General features: G+C 45.1%; 1 protein-coding gene across 1 annotated transcript in view; it reads left to right on the forward strand.

The window, feature by feature from the left end:
• Positions 1-19,238, forward strand: part of MRPS6 (mitochondrial ribosomal protein S6) — a 41,275-nt gene extending 22,037 nt beyond the window's left edge. The window contains exons 2-3 of the mRNA XM_085075344.1: positions 5,573-5,712; positions 18,601-19,238. Of these exons, the coding sequence (XP_084931470.1) occupies positions 5,573-5,712; positions 18,601-18,778 (318 nt within the window). The 3' untranslated portion in view covers positions 18,779-19,238. The remainder of the gene's footprint in view (positions 1-5,572; positions 5,713-18,600) is intronic.
• The last annotated feature ends 3,747 nt before the right edge of the window (positions 19,239-22,985 follow it).

The following is a 22,985-nucleotide window of genomic DNA, read 5'->3' on the forward strand; positions in this document are numbered from 1 at the left end:
CACAAAACAGGAGTGATCCCCACTTTGGATATTGTGCAAATTTCCTTTTTTTTTTATTTTTTAACCTTTAAAGGTCCTGTTCAGCTGCTGCTAAAGCAGTTCTTGAGTGGGAGAATAGATTCTGGAGTTCAAACATCAGCACAGCTGTGTGAACAGCCCAAACCTGACTCTCCCTTCTCCTTCTCATCCCTGTGTCCCTCAGAAGGAGATGATAAACTTGGTTATCATGGTGGGAATCATGATTTCCTTGTCCAGTGATGATGGTTCAGCAAGGAGCAGGCCTGGTGTTTAATTAGGAATTCATGTTCTTTTGGAGATGGCATGTTGGCAAAAACCGTGGCAAGGCTGCTAAATCCACATTTTCAGCTGCAGAGAAAATGAATTAGTCCAAATGATTCCTTTATTCTCTTCTTTTGCTGCTGTGATGTAAGAGAGAAATTGAAGTTTGGCTGTTGTTTGCTTCCAAGGGTGGGTAAGAAACATTTCTGGAGATGAGGCTTTGGGTTTGGGATGAAAAATCAGCATGTTCCTGCCTGCAAACTTGGTTTGGACTTGTGATTTCCAGGAGGGAGCGTTTTCATGAGTTAACTATTAATTAACTGGTTCCCTAATTAGTTCATTAGGTGTTTATTCAGCGAGCAGCTTTCCAGGTCAGTGCTTTTCCAAGAGGTTCAAGCAGCCTCTCTGTCACCAGCTGGTTCTGTTTGTGTTGGCAAAGTCCCTCTCCCCAGTTTCCTGATGGTTGAGATTTCAAGTTTCTCTGGGTTTGGGGTCCTGCCCCAGGTGGGTTCTGCTGCATCAATACTGGTTTTTCTGGAAAATCCCATGGAGATGGTGGCAATGAGTCCTTTTTCCTGCAGGGAATGAATTCCCATTTTGGGATGTGGCTGTCCCAGTTTCCCTGTGGATGTTCTGGTGCTGGGAAAGGGAACAAGCAGGAGGTTTCACCTCTGGGCTTTCTCTCTCCACTTTAATCAGGTTGTACTTAGGGATTTGCTTTTTGGGTGTTTTGGGCTTTAGTTTTGGGGTGTTGGTGGAGTGAGGGAGGAGGATGGTTATTCAACTTCATGATGTTTATAACTCTTTGTCAGCAATGATTTTTAATATTTCCCTGAACCCTGTTTGTGAAGTAGCTTTGTGCATCCCAGGATTTATCAGGCAGAATTTGAGCAAGGAATTGCCCAGGTTCTCTTCACTTGGTGAAAACCCTGTGACTTCCACCTTAAACCTTCTTGCTTGAACATACAAAATAAACCTGACGAAATGTATTCACATCCAAAAATCAGGGGAGGAACACAACTTGGAGTTCCTGGGGAGCTCCTCCTCACCAGCTTCCTCATAAGGAGAGTTCTGCAGTGTTACATTGAAAGCCTTGTTAGGATTTATTGTGGCTGGGAGAAGAGTGTGAGTTTCTAATTGGCGTTTTAAGGAAGGTGTTTAATTAATTCTGAACCTGAATTGGTTCTGAATTGATTCTTCCTGGAATGTTGAGGACTCCCTATTCCTGGAAATGCCCAAGGCCAGGTTGGACAGGGCTTGGGACAACCTGGGACAGTGGAAGGTGTCCCTGGCAGGGGGTGGGACTGGATAATCCTTAAAATTCCTTCCAACCCAAACCCTTCAGTCAAGCTGTAGCCAGTTGTTTAACTATTTCTAGTAATAAACCATGGAAATGACCCTAAATCGTGGAGAATTTGGTTGCTGTTTATTTCAGATTTAAAACACACCTTTTAGGCTTCTTTTTGAAAACTCTCAAGACTCTCAGCTCTCTGAAATGACTGAAATTCAGTGTTGGGACTGACATGTTAATTTAGCTGTGACTTGGTACTTGCAGAGTACTTGTATTCCTTGGATTTAATTTCTTCTATAATTTCCTTTAATCTTAAATGTTGACTTAAAAATAAAGATCCATCCTAGAATTCCAGGCAGGTATTGAGAGTCCTCCCATTTCCACTGCTCAATTTCCAGCACATCCCATTTTTCCCAGAGGTTCAGCACAGCTCCCCCATCTTTTGTTTCCTTGGAATGCTGCATTTATCTGTATTTTGATTTTTCCTGACTGCCCTCATTGGCTGTGCCCAACCTGGGGCTGCTGCTCTGGGCTCTTGATGCTTTTATGGTAATTGCAGGGTTTTTAATCATTTTCACTGATAATTTTTAATGTTTTTATTAAGGAGCAAATGACAGCAAGGAATTGGGTTTTCCGCTTTGTTTTGCTGCTTGGAAATGCAGCTTCCTTCTAAACATAGATTTTGCCATCCTTGATTTCCACCTCAGTAAATAATCCCAGACCAACCTTCTGTAACTGCTGACCAACCAAAAATACATGTAATTCTATCCTGCTGTTCCTACATTGAAGGGATAATCAAGAAATTAGGGTGGATTTATTCCTATTTATAATTCGGGATGTGCCCACCGACTTTAAATGTTTCCTGTTGGACAGAGCAAGTGGCCAAAAGCACTTGAGTGCTGTCCTGGCCCAAAAACTGTGCAATATTTGCTCTCTGCGTCCTTTTCTCTCTCCAAAGACTCTTCTTGGAGGAGTTTCTGGTGGTTGACAAAGCTGCTTTTGTAGCCCAAGCTGTATTTTCTATGCCTTGGACTTTTCTTGAGGAAAATGGAAATGGCAGCAGAGGTGCTGAGTCCTTTCAGGTGGCTCTGCTTCCAGGTGGGTGGCTCCTTGTTTTTTAGGAAGTATCATCATTCCAAAAGCTTTATTTCCATGCTGGGTTTGTCTCCAAGCTCTTCATGGCTGATGAGCTCATGCCTGAAGGCACTTTGCCACCAGAGTATTCCCATTTTTTTCCCCAGTTCCCATGTCTTTATGCTCTTCCTGGTTGTCAGGGGAGTTCTGTGGGACTGGTAAAACCCTGGCTATCATTTTTATTCCCTCTGACACACAACATTCCCTCAGGACAAGGTGGTTGGTGCTGCTTTGATGGTTCTTGCGGGGAATTTGTGGCTTTAATCCTGGGGGGAATGGATGGGACATCCCCAGTTCAGCTTCCTGCTCTCCTGGCTGGGATTGGGCTGAGCTGACAGACTGCTGAGAGATAGGGAGAGGTGGAAATCACAGAATCACAGAATTGGTGAGGTTGGAGAAGACCTTTAAGATGATCCAGTCCAACCACTGCCCAGCACCAGCAGCATGCTCACCTTTAATTCTTTATTTTTGGGGCCACAACCACACATTCCTGGGACACCTGCAGGGATGGGGACTGCAAAGCTCCCTGGGCAGCTCCTGCCAAGGCCTGAGCACCCTTTCCATGCAGAAATTCCTGCTGCTGGCCAAGCTGAGCCTCCCCTGGCCCAGCCTGAGGCTGTTCCCTCTGCTGCTGTCCCTGTTCCCTGGAGCACAGCCTGACCCCCCGGCTGTCCCCTCCTGGCAGCAGCTGTGCAGAGCCACAAGGTTCCCCTGAGCCTGAGCTCCAGGCTGAGCTCTTTCCCAGCTCCCTCAGCACTTTTCCAGCCCCTTCCCAGCTCTGTTCCCTGCTCTGGACACTCTGCAGCCCCTCCAGGGCTCTCTGGCCATGGGGACCCAGAACTGGACACAGGCTTCAAGGTGGGGCCAACCAGAGCTGGGGACAAAGTGCTCAGCTGTCCCCTCACCTGTGGCTGGGGTGACACCTGGGGCTGCATTTCACTTGGCGGGGATCATGGAGTTAGGAGGTTTCTTCTGGCAGCTCTACATTTAGAGTGGGGCATGGAGGACTGGGGGATTTGGATCTGCAGATTGGAGTCCTTTGGTTCCCTCTGGCAGGGCCCTCAGCCCTGCCTGTCCCTGGTTGTCCCTGGCTGTCCCTGCCTGTCCCTGGCTCCCAGCAGGCCAGGCTCTGCTCCGGGGGCAGCAATGGCACCAGAGGGACAGCAGGGACTGAGCCCAGGGAGCTCCACTGCACAGGAGACACAACTGCTTTACTGGGAGTGACAAGCCCTGAGCAGAGCCCAGAGAGGGCTGCAGTCTCCTCCCTGGGGATATTCCAGAATATCCACCATCCTGTGCTCTGGGGTGACCCAGAGGTGGCACCAGGTGACCTCACTGTGGTCCCATCCAGCCTGACCCACCCCAGCATTCTGTACCTTCCTAGAACAAGGTGCCACACTGTGGCTGACTGGGATGGCCCAAGGTCACCAGTGAAGTTCACCAGGGGTGAAAGCACTTGGGAATGGCTCTGGTTTGACACTGGAGGCAGAGGAGCATCCAGAGCTGGAATTACAAACCAAACCTTACGTGCTCTTGTGAGCTCTTCCTTCTCCCCTCTGCAGCACTTCCATTGTCTCCTTGTCCCTCCCCAGTCTGGGGGACTGGAATTAGAGCTGGTCTGTGGCACAGGAATTAATGCTGGCTGTTCAGGAAAAAATGTTGTGGCAGCCGAGCTGGGAGCCAGGCAGAGCCATTTCCTCTGTCCCCAAGTGGGCTGGCTTGGAGGCAAACCAAGGAACCTGTGTCTGTGGATCTCTTGGTTAGCAGAGTTCAGCCTATTTTTAGTTTGGGTGATGCCTTCAGGCAAGCCAGGATAAACCATGGCATTTTTGGGAGAGGGAGAATGACAGGGATTACAGTGACAAGCTTTCCAACCCAACAATTAGTTGATGTTTTCAGAGCACGGCCACAAGTGGGGAAGCTTGCAAATTTTACAATCCTGCATGTAGAAATCTGTGGCTTTCTTTTCTTGTTCTTTCTCCCTGGTTTTGTTTTTTAAATACATGGGGCTCGAGCCTTTGGCTTTGCTGTGTTCACAAACTGCACCTCACGCTGCCCTTGCAGCCACTTGGGGAATGTGCTGATTGCTGGGCATGTGGAAAAGAGACAAAAACCCTTCTGTGTCATCTGGGGCGTGAGGGATGGAGGGCAAAGAGTTTACCCAGCAATATTGAATCGAATCGAATTGAAATCTGAATTGGAAAAAATTGAAATCCACAACTCCCTGCAATGAGAGGCTGTGGAATGCCAGAGCCCCAGGGGTGCACTGGAAGGGATTTTTGGGGGGTCTGAGCAGGGCCAGCAGCTGGATCCATGATCCTGTGGTTCCCTTCCAGCCCAGGATATTCCATGATTCTCCAAGTGTTCCACACTGCAGTGTAAATAACAATATAAATAACAATATATATGAGTGTACTGCTAATTGTTGTCCCCACAACAAGCCATGGAGTTTTGCTCTCCCCACACCTTTCACTTTAAATATTAATCACCAACAATACTCCAAGGACCCAAAAACTGCTACCAATCCCTCATTTTCCTTTGCTAGGATTATTTCCTTGTGCCAGGCTCAGACCAAGTGATTCCAGGTGAGTTAAATCCACGAACCACTTTCATTTTGCTGGGGCCTGACTTGGAAATGGCAGGCAATTTTGCTGAGGAATTACCTCTCCCTAAAAATCCTCTCCCTAAATCTCCTCTCCCTAAAAATCCTCTCCCTAAAAATCCTCTTCCTTAACGCTTCCACTTTATGTTTTTGGGTTGCAGCACCACCTCTCCAAGTGCTGAGCTGTGCAAGCACAGGTGGCCCTTTTACCCCCTAAAATCAGCAGATTCCTATAAATTTCTCCCTTTCCTTTCTTTCTTTTCAAGCCTGAGACTGCTGCCGTGCTCAAGCGCACTGTTGAGGCTCTGATGGAGAGAGGAGCCATCGTGAGGAACCTGGAGAACCTGGGGGAGAGAGCTCTGCCCTACAAAATCTCCAAGCACAAGGAGCGCCACAAGAGAGGAGGGTATGTGCTGATGCTTCTTCCTTCAATCCTTGCAGTGCTGCTCCTGGGAAATGAACGTCTGGAACCAAAACTGGTGCTTTTTTTGGGGTGTTTCAGCAAGGTGTTGTGTGGCTGTTGGTCTGTGTGTCCTGCCTGGAGTGTTTGGTGTGTTTTATTCTGGGTGCTCTCAGGTGTTTGTTGGGTTTCAGTTGTGTTTTTGTAGCCCCAGAGCTACTGAACTTCTTTCCCCAACAGAAACAATACTATGATTTTTTAAATAACTATTTTTAGGCTGTTTACTGATAAAAGCTGAATTTTAATTTGCTGGTTGCTGGTTGACAGGATGAGTTCTTTTTCTTCAGTGTTAATTCTCATCTGTAGGTGCCTTGGTTGTGCTTCTGACACAGATTTGGGTCTGATAAAGTCCAGAATCATGGAATCATGGAATGGTTTGGATTGGAAAGGACCTTAAGGATCATCCAGTGCCACCCCAGCCATGGCAGGGACACCTTCCACTGTCCCAGGCTGCTCCAAGCCCCAATGTCCAACCTGGCCTTGGACACTGCCAGGGATCCAGGGGCAGCCACAGCTTCTCTGGCAATTCCATCCCAGAGCTCCCCACCCTCCCAGGGAACAACTCCTAATTCCCAATATCTCTTCCATCCCTGCCCTCTGGCACTTTGCAGCCATTCCCTGTGTCCTGTCCCTCCATCCCTTGTCCCCAGTCCCTCTCCAGCTCTCCTGGAGCTCCTTCAGGCCCTGGCAGGAGCTCTGAGCTCTCCCTGGAGCTTCTCCTCTCCAGGTGAACATCCCCAGCTCTCCCAGCCCCTCACTTCAGGATGTTTAAGGTAATCCTGTGGTTTATGGAAATGGGATATTTCCCATATGGAATGGGATTTGGGAAATGGAAATGGGAATTACCCCTGGGCTCCCCACAGTGCAGCAGGGAGGTGCTGTGAGGTTCCACCTCCTGCCCAGGCTGGTTTTGCTCCTTGAGGTCACCTCTGAAATGGAAGCTGCCTCTCCAGTGTTGCTAAGCAACTCCCACTGCCGGGGCTGCCTAATCCAAATATCAATTAGCAGTGAGCTGCTCCTGATCCTGCAGGGATCCTGTGGGCCACAGCAGCTTGGCCAGCCCTGCTCTGCCTTCTGGGGTGCACAGTCCATCCTGGATCAGCTCTGCAGGGGTGATTCCTGGTTTCATTCCCTCTTCTCAGCTCCTCGTGGTGCTCCTGCAAGGTGGGAATGGTGAGAGCTGCCTGGAGGAGACTGACAGAAAGGATGGGGAGAATCTCCACCACACTCCTGTTCCACCAGGCTGGGGAAGAGAAACTTCTGGGAGACCTCAGAGCCCTTTCCAGCACTTTAAGGGGTGCTATAAACAGGAGAAAAAAGGGATTTTCTCCAAGAAGATGTAGTGACAGACAGGGGGAATAGCTTCTTGCTGCCACAGGGCAGGGATAGATGGGATATTGGGAAGGAATTGTTGCCTGGGAAGGTGGGGAGATCCAGGTACAGATCCCCTGGAGAAATGGCTTCTCTTCATCTCTGCTCCATAGCTCTGGAGATGCTGCTTCCTCTCTTCTCTGCCTGTTGAAGAACCCAAAGGGTGATCCTCAGAAGTGCTGCCACCCAAGCCAGAAAGTGTCATCCAACCTCTCCACTTCAGCACCCAAAATCAGTGGAATTTCACCCCTCTGCCTTAGCTCCCCACTGGTGCAAGGAGAGTAACACCAGCTCCTTGTTCTGCCCTTGGAAAAGACTTTCATGTTTATAAAATGCCTCCACTCCAACAGCAGGATGAGGTAATTACTAATTCTGTCTCCAGACAAGAATTTCTCAGCTCCCAGGGGCATGCAACAGGATTTCATCCTGCATTGCAAAACTGGCAGGGTCAAGGCATGGTTTGAAAAACAAAACATGGAGCAGGAGAGCAAAACAGGCCTGGGCAGAATGGGAGTGCCTGAAGTAGAGTCTGGACTGGGTTGGGTTGGGAGGGACATTAAAATCATCCAGTGCCACCCCAGCCATGGCAGGGACACCTTCCACTGTCCCAGGCTGCTCCAAGCCCCAATGTCCAGCCTGGCCTTGGACACTGCCAGGGATCCAGGGGCAGCCACAGCTTCTCTGGGAATTCCATCCCAGGGCCTCCCCACCCTGCCAGGGAACAATTCCTAATTCCCAGTCTCCCATCTCTCCCTGCCCTCTGGCACTTTGCAGCCATTCCCTGTGTTCTGTCCCTGCAGCCCTTGGCAATTGTCTCTCTCCATGTTTCCTGCAGCTCCTTCAGGCACCAAAAGGCCACAATGAGGTCACCCCAAAGCTTCTCCTCTCCAGGCTGAACAATCCCAGCTCTGCCAGCCTTTCCTCCCAGCAGAGCTGCTCCATCCCTCTGCTCATCCTGCTGCCTCCTCTGCACTCTCTCCAGCAGCTCCAGCTCCTTGCTGTGCTGAGCCCCAGGGCTGGAGCAGCTCTGCAGGTGAGCTCTCACCTGAGCACAGGGACACAATCCCAATCATTTGCAGCTCTCACCCCAAAATCCTGCCAGGGATTTACCAAACAACTTCAATCTCCAGGCAGGAAGCCATCAGATGACAGTCACCTCCTCTGCTCCTCCCTCACCTCCCAGCTCAAGTGTCCCCAAATGTCCCTCTGCCTGCCCTGCCTGGGGCTCCTCTGGCCTTGGATGTGACAGAACCTCCCACGGACCTCCTGGCTGCTTGAAAGGGAGAAGGGATTGAGGGAGATGCTGCAGGAAATATTTGTGGGCATTTATTGGATTTCAAATTCCAAAATCCCACAGGGGGAAGCAGCTGGCAGTGTCAGAACCTGGGCATTGCAGAGGATTGGATTGCTGGAGATTTTCCAGGGCAATTTGCAGCTCCATGGTCAGCTGGGGTGAATTCCTGCTGGACCATCCAGTGTTTTATAGTGGAGAATAAAATCCTCAGGATATCAAACATTATCCATCCACAGGAAGTGAAAAGTCAGATCTTGATCCTCCTTATAAAATCAGGCAGCTCTACTTTATAGCAGCTGTAAAAAAAAAAATTTTTTTTTCAGTAGGACAAAGTTTTAAAAAAAATAAACAACTTTTCAAGGTACCTCTCTGATCTGCTGGACTTACCATGAAATCCTGGAGTCTTTTCTCCCTCACAGCCAACTTTTAATTCTCCTATGTCCCTTTGAGAGCATGTTGGTGTGAAGTGGGACATTGGATAATCCAGAATATTTCACCTTTCCTTACTCTGGGCTTGTTCTGAATGAATTTAAGGGGTTCTGTGAGAATTCAAATGTGTTTCTGGGGTGAAGAGTGTTGAATCTTCCAAAGCTTTTGATTATTTGCTTGTTTGGGGTTTTAATGTTATTTTAATTGTTAGTTTTAAATTTTTTCTGACTCTCAGAGCTTTAATTAGTTTATTTTCCTATAGTTGGAGATTTCAGATGAACACTCAATCCATTATTTCCTTGGACCTCCTGGCTGGTGAATTATGTGAAAATCAATCAAATACAATTATATAAAATTAATTAAATAGGCCTTGGAGTAACCTAGTGCAGTGGAAACTTCCCTGCCCATGGAATGATCTTGAAATTCTCTCCCAATTCCATGATTTTCAAGGAAAAACTGGTGGAGGTTTTGGTGATAATGAAGAGTTAAAACTGAAAAATACCAACTCATAAATCAACAGGAGGGATGGTTTGTCCTTAAAAATCTCTTTTTCCCTCAATTCTGTAATTCTCCAGCACCTTTTCTCTGGATATATTGGATATTGGGGATAAAGTGCATTCCAGGCACCTTACAGACTGCACACAATCCAAGAGGCTTCCCAGAGAAAGGGGATTTTCTGGCAATTGCTGAGTAAAGCTGAGATTTTCCCAAGGCTGCCAGAGGGGATTGTGCCTCTCAGCTGCCACTGGCAGGAGCAGTTTTCCTCTCCTGAAGACCTCAAATCCTACAGACAATGGGATTATTGCTTCTCAGGAAACTCTGCTCACTGAGGGGTGATAAAATTCAGGTTTTTCTCTCTTAAATGCATCTCTTTGGGCATCTTCCTCCTTCTATTCTTTTTTTTTTAGACCTAATATTGACAGGTTTTGCCTTTAGGTCATTATGAGCACAGAGATTTGGGAGTTGTGTGGATAAACCTAAAGAATCAAATTTACCAATCCCTGATTTACAGATATTTAACCTGAAGCTGAATTAGCCACTCATTCACATTTATTTAATTTGTAGCAGAATGTGAATATTTTGCTTTTCAAGTATTCCACAGCATGATTTGAGTAGCAAAATTGTAACTTTTATTTGTAATTAATTGTGATTTTTCTCTTAAATGCATCTCTTTGTGCATCCTCCTCCTTTTATTTTATTTTATCTTTTTTTAGAGATCTAATATTGTCAGTTTTTGCCTTTAGGTCATTATGAACACAGAGTTTTGGGAATTGTGTGGATACACCTAAGAAATCAAATTTACCAATCCCTGATTTACTGCTATTTAACCTGAAGCTGAATTAGCTGCTCATTCACATTTATTTGATTCGTATCAATATTTTGAATATATCAATATTTTGATTTGTATCAATATTTCGAATATATCAATATTTTGAGTCGTATCAATATTGAATATTTTGGTTTTCAAGTATCCCACAGCACGATTTGAGTAGCAAAATTGTGACTTTTCACCTTGTAGGTGAATAAAATGGGAGAAGGACCAAACTCCAGGTGTGGAAATTCAGGTGAGACATTGAGCCTGACTTACCCCTAGCCCTGCCTGTAAAAAACCAGGAGAAGAATGCATTTCAATAAGGATTTAAATAAAAATTCCTAACCTTTCCCTCCTGCTGGGCAGCAGATTGGTGCCAAAGATTTCTTCTGCTCACCACTACTTGTTATTAATGAGCTGCACTTGGGCTGCCTGGAAGGTGCTTTGGGTGGTTTTGCTCCCAGAGGTGTTTCTGCACAAAAAACCTGAATTATTTCATTTAACAAGGTGTGTCCAACCTCTGAATTCAGGAATGTTCAGCTCTGGCTTTCTTTGCTCTCTGAGATGCTCCAGAAGCACAGTTTTGGATTAATGATAAAATTTTCTAGATGGAGAACGCTGTGAACAAATGCTTTTTTTGAGAACTAAGGGTTCTGACATTTATTTTTTTTTTACTCACAACAGATTTTTTTTAGATGGAAGTGAAGAAAAAACGATTTATTTAACAAAATTACATCGAGTGCCTTGCAAGGCACAGGGGAAGGAGAAAACAGGGGAAAAGGAGTTATTAAATCTCTCCAGTCTTAAAGGGCTGAGCTGGAGTAGAATCCAACTGGTTGTAAAGTGATAGTAGCACCCTGGGGGTTGCACTTTGTGCTTCCCTGTTGGCTTTGGCCCTGCAAAAATGATCCCAAAACAGCTCCAAAACTGGGGAAAAAATAGGATTTACACAGTCCTTTGGGAAGGGAATGGCTTTGCAGAGCAGGGATATCAAACTGCTGGGGCTGTGAGGAGGAACTTGGAATATTGGGGGTTGGAATTGGAGAGTTTTTAGGGATTTTAGCTGAATATTGGGGTTGGAATTGGAGAGTTTTAAAGGATTTTAGCTGAATATTGGGGTTGGAATTGGAGAATTTTTAGGGATTTTAGCTGAATATTGGGGATTGGAATTGGAGAGTTTTTAGGGATTTTAGCTGAATATTGGGGTTGGAATTGGAGAGTTTTTAGGGATTTTAGCCAAATATTAGGGTTTGGAATTGGAGAGTTTTTAGGGATTTTAGCTGAATATTGGGGGGAATTGGAGATTTTTTAGGGATTTTAGCCAAATATTGGGGGTTGGAGTTGGAGAGTTTTTAGGGATTTTAGATGAATATTGGGGGTTGGAGTTGGAGAGTTTGTAGGGATTTTTAGCCAAATATTGGGGGTTGGAATTGGAGAGTTTTTAGGGATTTTTAGCCTCCCTGCAGTGTTGTTTCCACCCTAGTTTTGGTCTGTGTTGCAGCAAAGCTCAGCCTGGCAGGTTTGGGGATTGCTGGAGCTCCAGAGCCTTTCCTTCTCCTTGGCTTTGGGATTTGGGATTCCCCTGTTAAATCTACCATAATACAGCAACCTTTTACACTTTTCTCCCCACATTTTTATGATTTCATTTACTTTATTTTATTGAGTTGCACATTTATTTCTATGGAAGTGTCCAAGGCCAGGCTGGACAGGGTTTGGAATATCCTGGGACAGGAAAAGATATCCCTGTGGGGTGGAATAAAATGAACTTTAGGGTCTTTTCCAACCCAAACCATTCCATGCTTTGTGAGTTCTCCAGCTAAACTCTGATTATTCCTAACAATCTCCATGTTCTGTTTGCCAGTTTTTCATTGCCTTGTTGTTTTTCTTTCCCTTTCCCTTTCCCCTTTCAGATTTGCTTTTGAAAAGATGGCAATTTCCCTTTGTTATTTGCTTGCTTTGCCTCCTTCATCTTCTTGTTTTGCTCTTCACTCCCAGTTGTCTCCTCAGCCCCCGTGTGCTCTGAAATAGCAAACCCAGGGCTGCTTTTGTTCTGCTGAACGGCATTTGGGGAGTTCAGCAGGAATTGTCATCAGCCAGGAATTGCATTTTGGGAATCCAGCTGGAATTTTCACCCAGGAATTGCATTTTGGGAGTTTGTCGGGAATTATTATCACCCAGGAATTGCATTTTGGGAGTTCAGCAGGAATTATCATCCTGGAATTGCATTTTGGGAGTTTGTCAGGAATTATCCAGGAGTTGCATTTTGGGAGTTTAGCAGGAATTTTCACCCAGGAATTGCATTTTGGAAATTATCATTCAGGAATGCATTTTGGGATAATTTGGCAGGAATTATCATAACCCAGGAATTGCATTTTGGGAGTTTAGCAGGAATTATCATAATCCAGGAACTGCATTTTGGGAGTTCAGCTGGAATTATCACTCAGGAATTGCATTTTGGAAATTATCATTCAGGAATGCATTTTGGGAGTTTGTCAGGAATTATCATAATCCAGGAACTGCATTTTGGGAGTTTAACAGAAATTATTATACTCCAGCAATTGCATTTTGGGAGTTTGTTGGGAATTACCATAATCCAGGAATTGCATTTTGGGAGTTTAGCAGGAAAAGAATTATTATCATCCAGAAACTGCATTTTGGGAGTTCAGCTGGAATTATCATCCAGGAATTGCATTTTGGGAGTTTGTCAGGAATTATCATAATCCAGGAATTGCATTTTGGGAGTTCAGCAGGAAAAGAATTTTTATCATCCAGGAATTGCATTTTGGGAGTTTGTTGGGAATTACCATAATCCAGAAATTGCATTTTAGGAATTTATCTTCACCCCTGCCTGGGGGATTTCTGCAGGAGGTGAATTCCAGGCTCCCTGAGGAACAAAGGATCTCCAGCAGCATCCAAGGGCTCAGGAGGCAGAAATTCAGATTATTTTGCCAAAGCACCTGCCCAGGCAAGGCTCTTGTTTCCTGGGCCTGACCCTGCAGGAATTATTGAATTATTGAATTATTGAGAGGAATAATTCAATAACTGAGCATGGAATCATGGAATGGGTTGGATTGGAAAGGATCTTGAAGATAACTTCATTTCAACCCTGCACTGCTCCAAACCTGGGACACTTCCAGGAGGAATCCACAACCTCCCTGTTGAAAATATTTCACTCTTGTGGGGAAAATTTCCATGTCAGTTCTGCTACAAGCTCAGATTTGCCTCTCCCCACAAAGCTCACTTGCACAATTCCTTTTCCAACCCTCAGCTCGTGGCAAGATGAAATTATCCCAATTCCTTTTCAAACCCTCAGCTCGTGGCAAGATGAAATTATCCCAATTCCTTTTCAAACCCTCAGCTCGTGGCAAAATGACATTTTCCACCAGGAGAGGCTGAAGTGCCTCTGCTCATCCCCACTGCCATTGGGTTTGCCTTGATTCCTGAGGCTGCAATAAATAAATAAATGTTACCTGTCAGAATTGTTCCCTGGAGTGTTTGCAGCTTTGAACAGCTTCTCCCCACCCTTTATTGAACAGAAATTATTGCCAACCTAAAGCACTTTATTCTCTTTATTTGGCCTTGTTCAGGTCGGTGATTTCCATGGCTCTTGAAGAGCAAAGAGGGGAAAACAAAACCAGATGAAAGGAGCTGCAATTCTTCCTTTTTCAAAACCCCAAAAAGAAATTTAAATCCAACGCCCAGCCCAGGTCCTTGTGGCTGTTTGGATTTTAGATCACCTCGAGCTGTTTGGACACAAAGGTGTCCTTGAGGAGGACAAAAGCAGCTGAAATATTGGTGGGTTTTTGCACTTTTGAAGTGTTTTCTGCTCAGTTGATTGTCTCTTCCCACTAGGTGGGGCTTTCTCCATGGAGCACTTCAACCATGACTTTGCCTTTAAATTCTTTTTCCCCCACTTAAGTGTGGATTTGCCTCAAGCAGCAAAGCCCTGAAATGTTGGGGATTTTTATTTTTCCCTTTCCACCTTACCTGTGAAGTGCATTTTGGAATTTTGGTGCTTTTCAGAGGCTCTGAGCAAAGCTGGTGATGGGGAGGCACCAGAATCCACCACCAGCTGGGGGAGGTTGGTTTTCATGTCATCCTTTTCTTTCTTCATGATTTTGAATTGAATTGAATTTTTGAATTGAATTTTTTTGAATTGAATTGAATTTTTTAAATTGAATTTTTAATTGAATTTTTAATTGAATTGAATTTTTAATTGAATTTTTGAATTGAATTGAATTTTTGAATTGAATTTTTTAATTAAATTGAACTTGTGAGTTGAATTGAATTTTGTAATTGAGTTGGTTTTTAGCACCATGCACAGTTTGGTGCCTCAAGTCCAGCACTGGGGTTTGATCTGATCCTTCCCACATTTTCAAGGGATTTCCACTGCCAGATTTCTCAAAGCTAAAAGCAACATTTCTCCTGATCCTTTTGACAATCCTGAGAGTGAATCTGCCCTGCTGAGGAGGTGTGGCTGCCACAGGAGGTGGGAAGAAAAGGAAACTCCCCCATTGCTGTGGACCCAAAGAGAAAATGAACATTCAGGCAGCAAAAAAAAAAAAAAAAAAAAAAAGAATTTTTGATGGAGTTACCTTAATGAGGACAAGGTGGAGGTTTTCTCCAGGTTTTCTGCTCCATCCTTCACCTCTGGCTTCTCCTCAGCACATTTTCTTTCCCTTTGAGATGTTTTTGGGCCAAAACCAGGGATCTCCCAGCCTCTTCCCAGCCCAGCAGATCTTCACTCTTCCCCTTGGCTCAGAGTTCATTCCAGGAGCATTTCAAAGGGAATTTTCATCCATGTTCCTTGAGCTCCTTCCCATCTGAAAGCAACAGATTTGAGCATCCTTAGGACTCGAGGGTCAAACAATTTCTGTCTAAAATATGGTAAAATTGATAAATGAAACCTGCTGGGTTTTTTCCCCTCTTTTTTATTTCTCTCATATGCAAAGGCACGTTGTCCTTTATTCGAGAACCATCTCATATTTCAGTTTTTTTGGAGTTAATGCATTGTTTTAATGTGCTCCAGTCTGCTCCCCTGCATTTAAATCATCCCTGTGTTTGCAGTCGAGCAGGAGGACAAAAATAACTGTGGGCTCATGGTGAATCAGTGGAATTTTCCTGCATTTCTCCCCTGGTGACTCCTAGAGAGCACAAATGCTTTTTGCATTTCTGTTTGCAGGAACGAGGTGCTTTCCCTGCTGCATTCCTGTATTTTTCCCTGCCTGTGTCTCGCTGGGATTTGGGGTTGTTTACTCCCCAAGCAGCATTTTGGGGTCACAGATCACTGCCTGCACGGAAGGTTTGTGGGTTTAGAAACCCACATTTGGAAATGTGTGATTTCAGGGGAAGGGGTTCATTCTCCCCAGGGATTTCATTGTCCATTGTGCTGCTCATTGTTTTTCCAGCCCTTCTTTCTTTCCTGAAGAAATCCAATTTTTTTTCAATTTTTTAAAATATTTTTTTTAACGCTGATTCTTTCTCCCTCCTCATTTTTTTTTTTTTTTTTGTTGTCTGTGTGGCAGAGGGAAGCAATCCTGGTTGGAGAGAGGTGGTTGTTTTTTTCAAAGCCCCAGCTCTGTATGCTCTGATAAAATAAAATACCTTTTCCTGCGAGGAGTCATAAAGATCTGCTGGAACAGCTCATCCTCCCTTCCCCCCCTTCTCCTTGGCTTATCAACAGTGCGTCAGTGGAAATTTCCACCCTTTGCTAATGGCAGAGAAAGCACCAAGTTGAACAGCAGCCTGAGAAAGGGATGAAAAAATAACAACAACAAAAAAAATAACAACACAAAACAACCTTCTCGCGGTTTGAGGAGCACAGAGAGAGGCAGGGATGGGATGGGACTGGGGAGGGAGGAGTGGGGATGGCAGTGGGATGGGTGAGGAGGGAAAGGGCAGGAATTACTGGCTGGAATTGCTGCTCCATCCTCCTTGCTGGGAGGTGAGGATGCCTTAAAGCTGGGAAATGGGAGGCAGACCCAGTAGGATGGGGAAAAAAAGGTGTTTTTAATAGGATCCTAGGTGTACAACTCGGCAAAGGTGGAAACACCCCGAGAGCACACTGTGTGCAATGTGTGTGCAAAATTATGGTCCTCTCAAATTAGCATTTCTACCTAAAATCCCCCAGTGAGAAACTCAACAAATGATATAATTGTCCCCTTATTCTAATTACCCCCCTATGTGAGACTACAGCCTAATTTACAAAAACACTTTCCAGAGAGGACACTCCATCCAAGGTTAGAACCTCGATTTTTGAGATAATTATAAATGTTTCATCTTCCCACCCTGCAAAACCCCCAAACTAAGCTAAATCTCTGAGTACAAAAGTTACAAACATGTACGGCTAAGGTACAAGGAGTGTTTGTGAAAGGTACAAGGAAAGGGTATAAAAATGTACAAAAATGGTATAAAAAGGGTATAAAATGTATAAAAATGGTATGAAATGTATAAAAATTGTATAAAATATATAAAAAGGGTATAAAAAAAAATACAAAGACCCATCAGGCATTAGTGAGTGGATCTGCAAAGCTGCTGCTTCCCGAGGAGGAGAGTTGGAGTTTCATCTGCTAAATTCACCAGTGGCTTTTAATGGCTTTAGCAGAGATTCCAACATTCCCAGCTTTCGGGGGGTGAATCCCTGGGATCCTGCTGGGCTGCACTCCCAGCACGTTGTGCAGAGTGGTGGATGAGGAAAACTGTTTTTTCCATGTTAATTCTGCAATCCAGCAGCACTGCCTGGGTCACTGCTGGCCCCGTGGGGCTCCTGGGGTGCAATATTTGGGGTGGGAAATGAAGCCAGTGCAGCCTGAAGGATGAGTGGGGTTTGTCCACAACCTCCTGTGTTTCCTGTTCACATTCCCTTCAAAGTCCCTGCTGGCCTTGGGGACTTTCCCTGCAGGGTCACCTTTGTGCACATGGACTGGGATGCTCCTGCTGGAGTTGGCTGGGGAAGAACCCAAACTTCCTGCAGCTCAAAATCCTCTGCTAGGGGCTCTTTTGAAATGGATCTGTTTGATCCTGCTGGGATAAAGTGTTTTCATTTAAGGGATATCACCTTTGGGTTGTGTGATGCTCCATGGGGATGTGAGCTCAGAATTCTGGGATCCTGGAATGGTTTGGGTTGGAAGGACCTTAAATCCCATCCAGTGCCACCCCTGCCATGGCAGGGACACTTTCCACTGTCCCAGGGTGGAGCTGACAGGAGAGAGACTTGGGACAAGGAATGCAGGGACAGGACACAGGGAATGGCTGCAAACTGAAAAAGTATAGGTTTAGATGGGATCTTGGGAATTAGGAATTGTTCCCTGGCAGGGTGGGGAGGCCCTGGGATGGAATTCCCAGAGAAGCTGTGGCTGCCCCTGGATCCCTGGCAGTGTCCAAGGCCAGGCTGGACATTGGGGCTTGGAGCAGCCTGGGACAGTGGAAGGTGTCCCTGCCAATGGCTGGGGTGGCACTGAATGGGCTTTAATGTCCCTCCCAACCCAAACATTCTGTGATTCTGATTTCTGGCATTCTGTAGGATTGGCTCTGGGTCACTCTTCACTTGCAGGAGCAGTGGAAATGATCTTGGAAATGAATTTCAGAGACAGGACCTGACTGTGCCATCTGAGGTGACTCTGGTGCACAGGGTGTGTTTTGTCCCCTGGCTGGAACAGGGCAGGAAGTGCAGGACATCCCTTTGCTCCCTTGGAAAAACCTCCTGGGAAACTCCAGCTGAGCTCCTGAAGGAGCTGCAGCTCTTCAGCAAAAGGAATTTATCCCACTCAGGATATTCCATGATTCAGTCCCACCAAGTCAGCACTGCTGGATGCTCTTCAAACCCCAACAGATTAAAGATTTAATCCATGTTCATATGCCTGATTCGGGAGAAATCCATCTCTTTGCTTATTTTTATTTTTATTTCTTTATTTTTATTTATTTCTATTTCTATTTTTATTTTTATTATTTTTATTTTTATTATTTTTATTATTATTTTTATTTTTCACATTTCCATTCAACCCCAAGGCAGAGCTTTGCAGGAAGGAATCTCTGGGTGTGTGAATGAGCTGGAGATGTTTCCCACTGGCATCTGTTCCCCCAAAACCACGTCAGGGATGTGAGGAAGGAGCTGCTCCTGCCATCCCACCTTGTCCTAAAAACTGTTCAAGCCAAGATGTGGGAAGGAATGGAAGAGGAACAAGCTCAGGATATTCCATGATTCCAACAAAATTCACCTTTTCATAGTTGCAATCAAGCTAACATTAAGGGTTTTTTTTCCCCCAAACACTTCAGGTACCAAAATGCAACAAAAAACTTACAAACTCTCCCTTAAAAAACCCCACAGGAGCAGCAAAAACCTGGAATTCTCACTGAACAAACCCCCCAGCTGAACTGCAGCCCTTCCAGCCCTGAGATTGGGGTTGATCTGGTGTGTTCCTCATTGCAGGTATTTCCTGATCGACCTGGAGGCTCCCCCTGCCATCGTGTCCCCCATGATGGAGCACTTGGGACGAGACATCGACATCATCCGGAGGGCTTTTGTCAAACAGCCCCTGCAGCAGGCCCAGGAGTGCAGGGGAATCCCAGCCAGCCCTGAACTGAAGCTCACTGCCAGGAGAAACTGAAAATCCCAACTCTCTGCGACCTTTTTTAACCCGTTTTTTTATTGCTGCTTTGGAAACAAATGATGAGAACTCCTGTCCATCCCAAAAAAAAAAAAAAAATAAAAATCCCTTTTGGCTGTGGGATGTGTGTGTTCTATCACAGGATCTCCATTATTGTAACCACTGAGGCTGCTTTTTGTTTAAAATCATTGGAAGGGTTTTAATCTGGGTGTTTATCTTGCCATTTGACAACTCTGCAAATTGATTTGCTTTTCTCTGCCAGCATTACGTTGATGAATGAAGATTTCTCCAGCAGCAGGTTGCTATAAATAGCATTTTTCCAGAGATTACTCTGGAATATGGATATTTACAGAAGAGATTAAGAAGTCTGCAGTGTAAATATAGAAACAGAGGATGTGATTTGATGGGAGCTTCTTTTTGAGGGGGGAGAAATGCAATAAAAGTGTGGTTAAAAATAAAACCTGACTTTTTTTTTTTTTTTTTTTTTTGAAGTATGAGAAAATAAAAAAAAACACCTTTCACTGCCAACAGTCACCTCAGGTCACCTGTGAGGTAAATAATGTTCAAAGCACAGGTAAAAAATGCTCTTTATGAAGGCAAAAACCTGCCAGGTGGGAATTGGAGACTTCCCAAGCTTTTGTAGGAGCAGGGAATAAAAAATGTTTTGTTTTGCCACCAAGGGGACGTTTCAAACTGGGGAAAAGATCAGGACAAAAGTTGTCATGTGGCTTTGGTGTCTTTCTTTTGCTCAAAAGAGGAGGAAAACCAGTGATATTGTTGTTATTTAAATTTAAATTTAATGTTCTGATTTAAATCCAGTGGTTGGATCATTCCTGGGTGTGTTTGTGCTCCTTTTTTAACTTGGATGGGGAATTTTTGGAGGGAAAAAGAAATCAACCACTTCTTCTGAATATCTTCTTCTTTTTTTTTTTTTTTAATCAGAAAAAAGAGTAACTTTTTCTTTCTTTACATCTTTCTTTAAGAGATATCAATATCTGGATTTGTGGGGTTTGTTGGGATTTTTTTTTCATGTTTGGGGTTTTTTTTTAATTTAGATTTGATTTTCTTTTTTTTTTTTTTAAGTCTTTTTTTCCTGGGGAAAAAAAAAATCCTTGGAAGAATAGAGGGAATGACACTCCCTAAAGGTGAATCTGTATTAGAAGTGCTTTCATTTGGAAAAAAAGCACTTTGGAAATCTGTGCCTCAGCTTTGCCTCCCTGAGCTTCCTAGCTGCTGAAAATTCCCATTTTTGGAGTAAAAAGTGCCACCAAGTGCAAGAATTTGTTTCACTCAAAGGTTCCTCCAAAGGTTTTCCTAAACCCAGGAAATCAGCTGAGCTCATCTGCTTGTTATGGGATATATTATTTTATATATAAAATATATATAATATCTATATAAAATGTATAAAATATATAAAATATATAAAATGCATAAAATAGATAAAATATATAAAATATATAAAATATACAAATAGATAAAATAGAAAAATATCATATATTATTTGTGCCATTATTTGGTGTGAATCAGGACCATTCCAGGTTTGGGGATGTCAGGAGCCTGACTGGAGCTGTCTCAGCAGCAGGATTTATTTAAAAACCTCTCCACAGCTCCTTTTTTTTCCACAACTGATCATTTCTAATGTGAACATTTGGAATTTTCTGTTGGTTTACTAGGAGGTGGAGTGGGGCTTGGATATTTTGGGAAGTTAATAACAGCAAACAGGGGAAGGGAGGTTAGGGGATCAGACTGGAGCAGTCCTGAGCAAACAGTTGTGGAATTGGAAAAAAAGGGATTTTTGTGCCCTGAGGGATCAGAAATCCCTGTGGAGGAAGGGAAAGCTTGGGAAGTCTTCCAGCCTTTTTGATTGTCCATAGCTGGTTTGTCCCATGGGCTCTGAGAGGCTCTGGATCTCCAAAAGTCAAATTTCAGGACACTGGAGAGCCAGAGGGCCAAAGCAGGGCCCAAAATATCCCATTTTCTGGACATTCCCAAAGGCCTGAGCAGCTGGAATGCCAGGATTTGGAATTTTGTTTCCCGAAGAATCCGACAGGAAAGCTCAGCCCTTCCTCAGGTGATGTTTCTGAGGGTATAAAATGAGTTTTCTGCTCCTAAATCCTCTGGGTTTCTTTGTGGACTGGGGGGAAGGTTTTGGGAATGTCATCCACTCCTTTTTCCTGATCTTTTCCATGGCTGAATCCAGAGCTTTCTCCAGCAGACTGAGGGCACTGCACCATCAATAATATCAATAATATCAATAATTCCATCAATAATATCAATAATATCAATAATTCCATCAATAATATCAATAATTCCATCAATAATACCATCAATAATTCCATCAATAATCCCACTGCCCTTATCCCAGCACTGTTGTGCACGCAGGGGTTTGCTGCCTGGATCCAGAGTGCACCCAAATCCCATTTGTGAGCATAAAGAATTCCAGGATTTTCTGGTTTTAGTGTCACTCTGGGAATCCTCAGGGAATGTGTTGCTTGGGAAATCATCCAGGGAAGGTTGGGAATGGCAAAGTCAGCCTGGCTCAGGGGATCCTGTGGAAAATCAGGAAATTGATCCCTGAAAGTCATCCCTGTCCTGGTGGGATCAGCTCTGCTGAGCTGTTGCTAAGGAAGGAAGGCTTTGGGATACACACCAGGGCTGTAGGAGGCAGGGATTTCTCTGAGGATGTGACCATGTTATTGTGGCTCAGAGCCTGCCAGGATCTGTCCAGCACTGCCAGATCTCCAGCAGAAATGTTCATCATGGAATGGTTTGGGTTGGAGGGATTTGAAGGATCATCCCATTCCCATCCAGGGACACCTCCCCCTGTCCCAGGCTGCTCCAACCTGGCCTTGGACACTGCCAGGGATCCAGGGGCAGCCACAGCTTCTCTGGGAATTCCATCCCAGGGCCTCCCCACCCTGCCAGGGAACAATTCCTAATTCCCAATATCCCATTTAATCTCCTCCCTGTCAGTGTAAATCCATTCCCTGGTCCTGGCACTCCATCCTGGTATAAAATATCTCTCTCCACCTTTCAGGCTCCTTTCAGGTTCTGGAAAGCTGCAATTGTAAGACAAAGCCCACAGATATTTTGAGCTCAGGCTTAAAAACCATCAGCATTGTTTAAAATCTGAGGGTATTTAATTGGCCTTTGAGTTTTTATGATTCACTTCTCTCCAGCTTTGGTGCTGGCAGGATCTCCCTGTGCCATCCCACTGAGGAGCCTTTGGAAAAACAACTCCAGGGAAGGAGCTGCTTGGTAAAGAGGAACCACTGGTGGGAGAGGGGGAGCTTGGCAGTGACAGATTCCACTCCTGAAGGAATTTCAGTGGGATCTGTCCAGGTTGCTTTCCTCAAGGATGTTGTACTGGGAAGGAATGGCTGCTGGGAACTGGGAGAGATGTAATCCCTGTTGGGGTTGGGTGGAGCTTGGGCTGCCAACTCAGGGGTGTGTGGAGGATGCTGCTGGCATGGAGGGAATGTGGCTTGGGAGAATCCTGAGGGGAGCTTGGTGGGATGGTGAGATTCCACTGAACCTAGAAGAGACCTCTGGCTGGGTTTTGTAGGAAGGGAGGAGCTGGGGATGCCCAGGGAAGCTGTGGATGTCCAGGGAAGTGTCCAGGGCTGGGCTGGATGGTGCTTGGAGCAGCCTGGGATGGTAGAAGGTGTGAGGGATGGGAAGGGATGGGATAAAGGGATGGGATAAAGGGATGGGATAAAGGGATGGAATAAAGGGATGGGATAAAGGGATGGGATGGGATAAAGGGATGGGATAAAGGGATGGGATGGGATAAAGGGATGGGATAAAGGGATGGGATAAAGGGATGGGATAAAGGGATGGGATGGGATAAAGGGATGGGATAAAGGGATGGGATAAAGGGATGGGATAAAGGGATGGGATGGGATAAAGGGATGGGATAAAGGGATGGTTGAAGTTCCCTCCAACCCAAACCATTCCATAATTCTCTGTATCCTGACAGTACAAAGCACTTCCTCCCAAGGGGAATCCTTCAGCCACCCCAGCAGGGTCTGAGAGTTGGGAATTCTGTTGAAGACTCCCATGAAGCTTCTCTGCAGGGTCTGCTGGAGACAAGTCCAACATTCCTTGGGGAATTTCCAACACATTCAGGGCTCTCCAGAGCTGCTGGCTGTGCTGCAGAGCTGAGCTCAGGGAGTGAAGGATCCCCCAGGCTGCTCACTCTGAGGCA

Source organism: Lichenostomus cassidix, chromosome 1 (genome assembly GCF_008360975.1).
Source record: "Lichenostomus cassidix isolate B80296 chromosome 1, HeHo_3.0, whole genome shotgun sequence".
NCBI lineage: Eukaryota > Metazoa > Chordata > Aves > Passeriformes > Meliphagidae > Lichenostomus > Lichenostomus cassidix.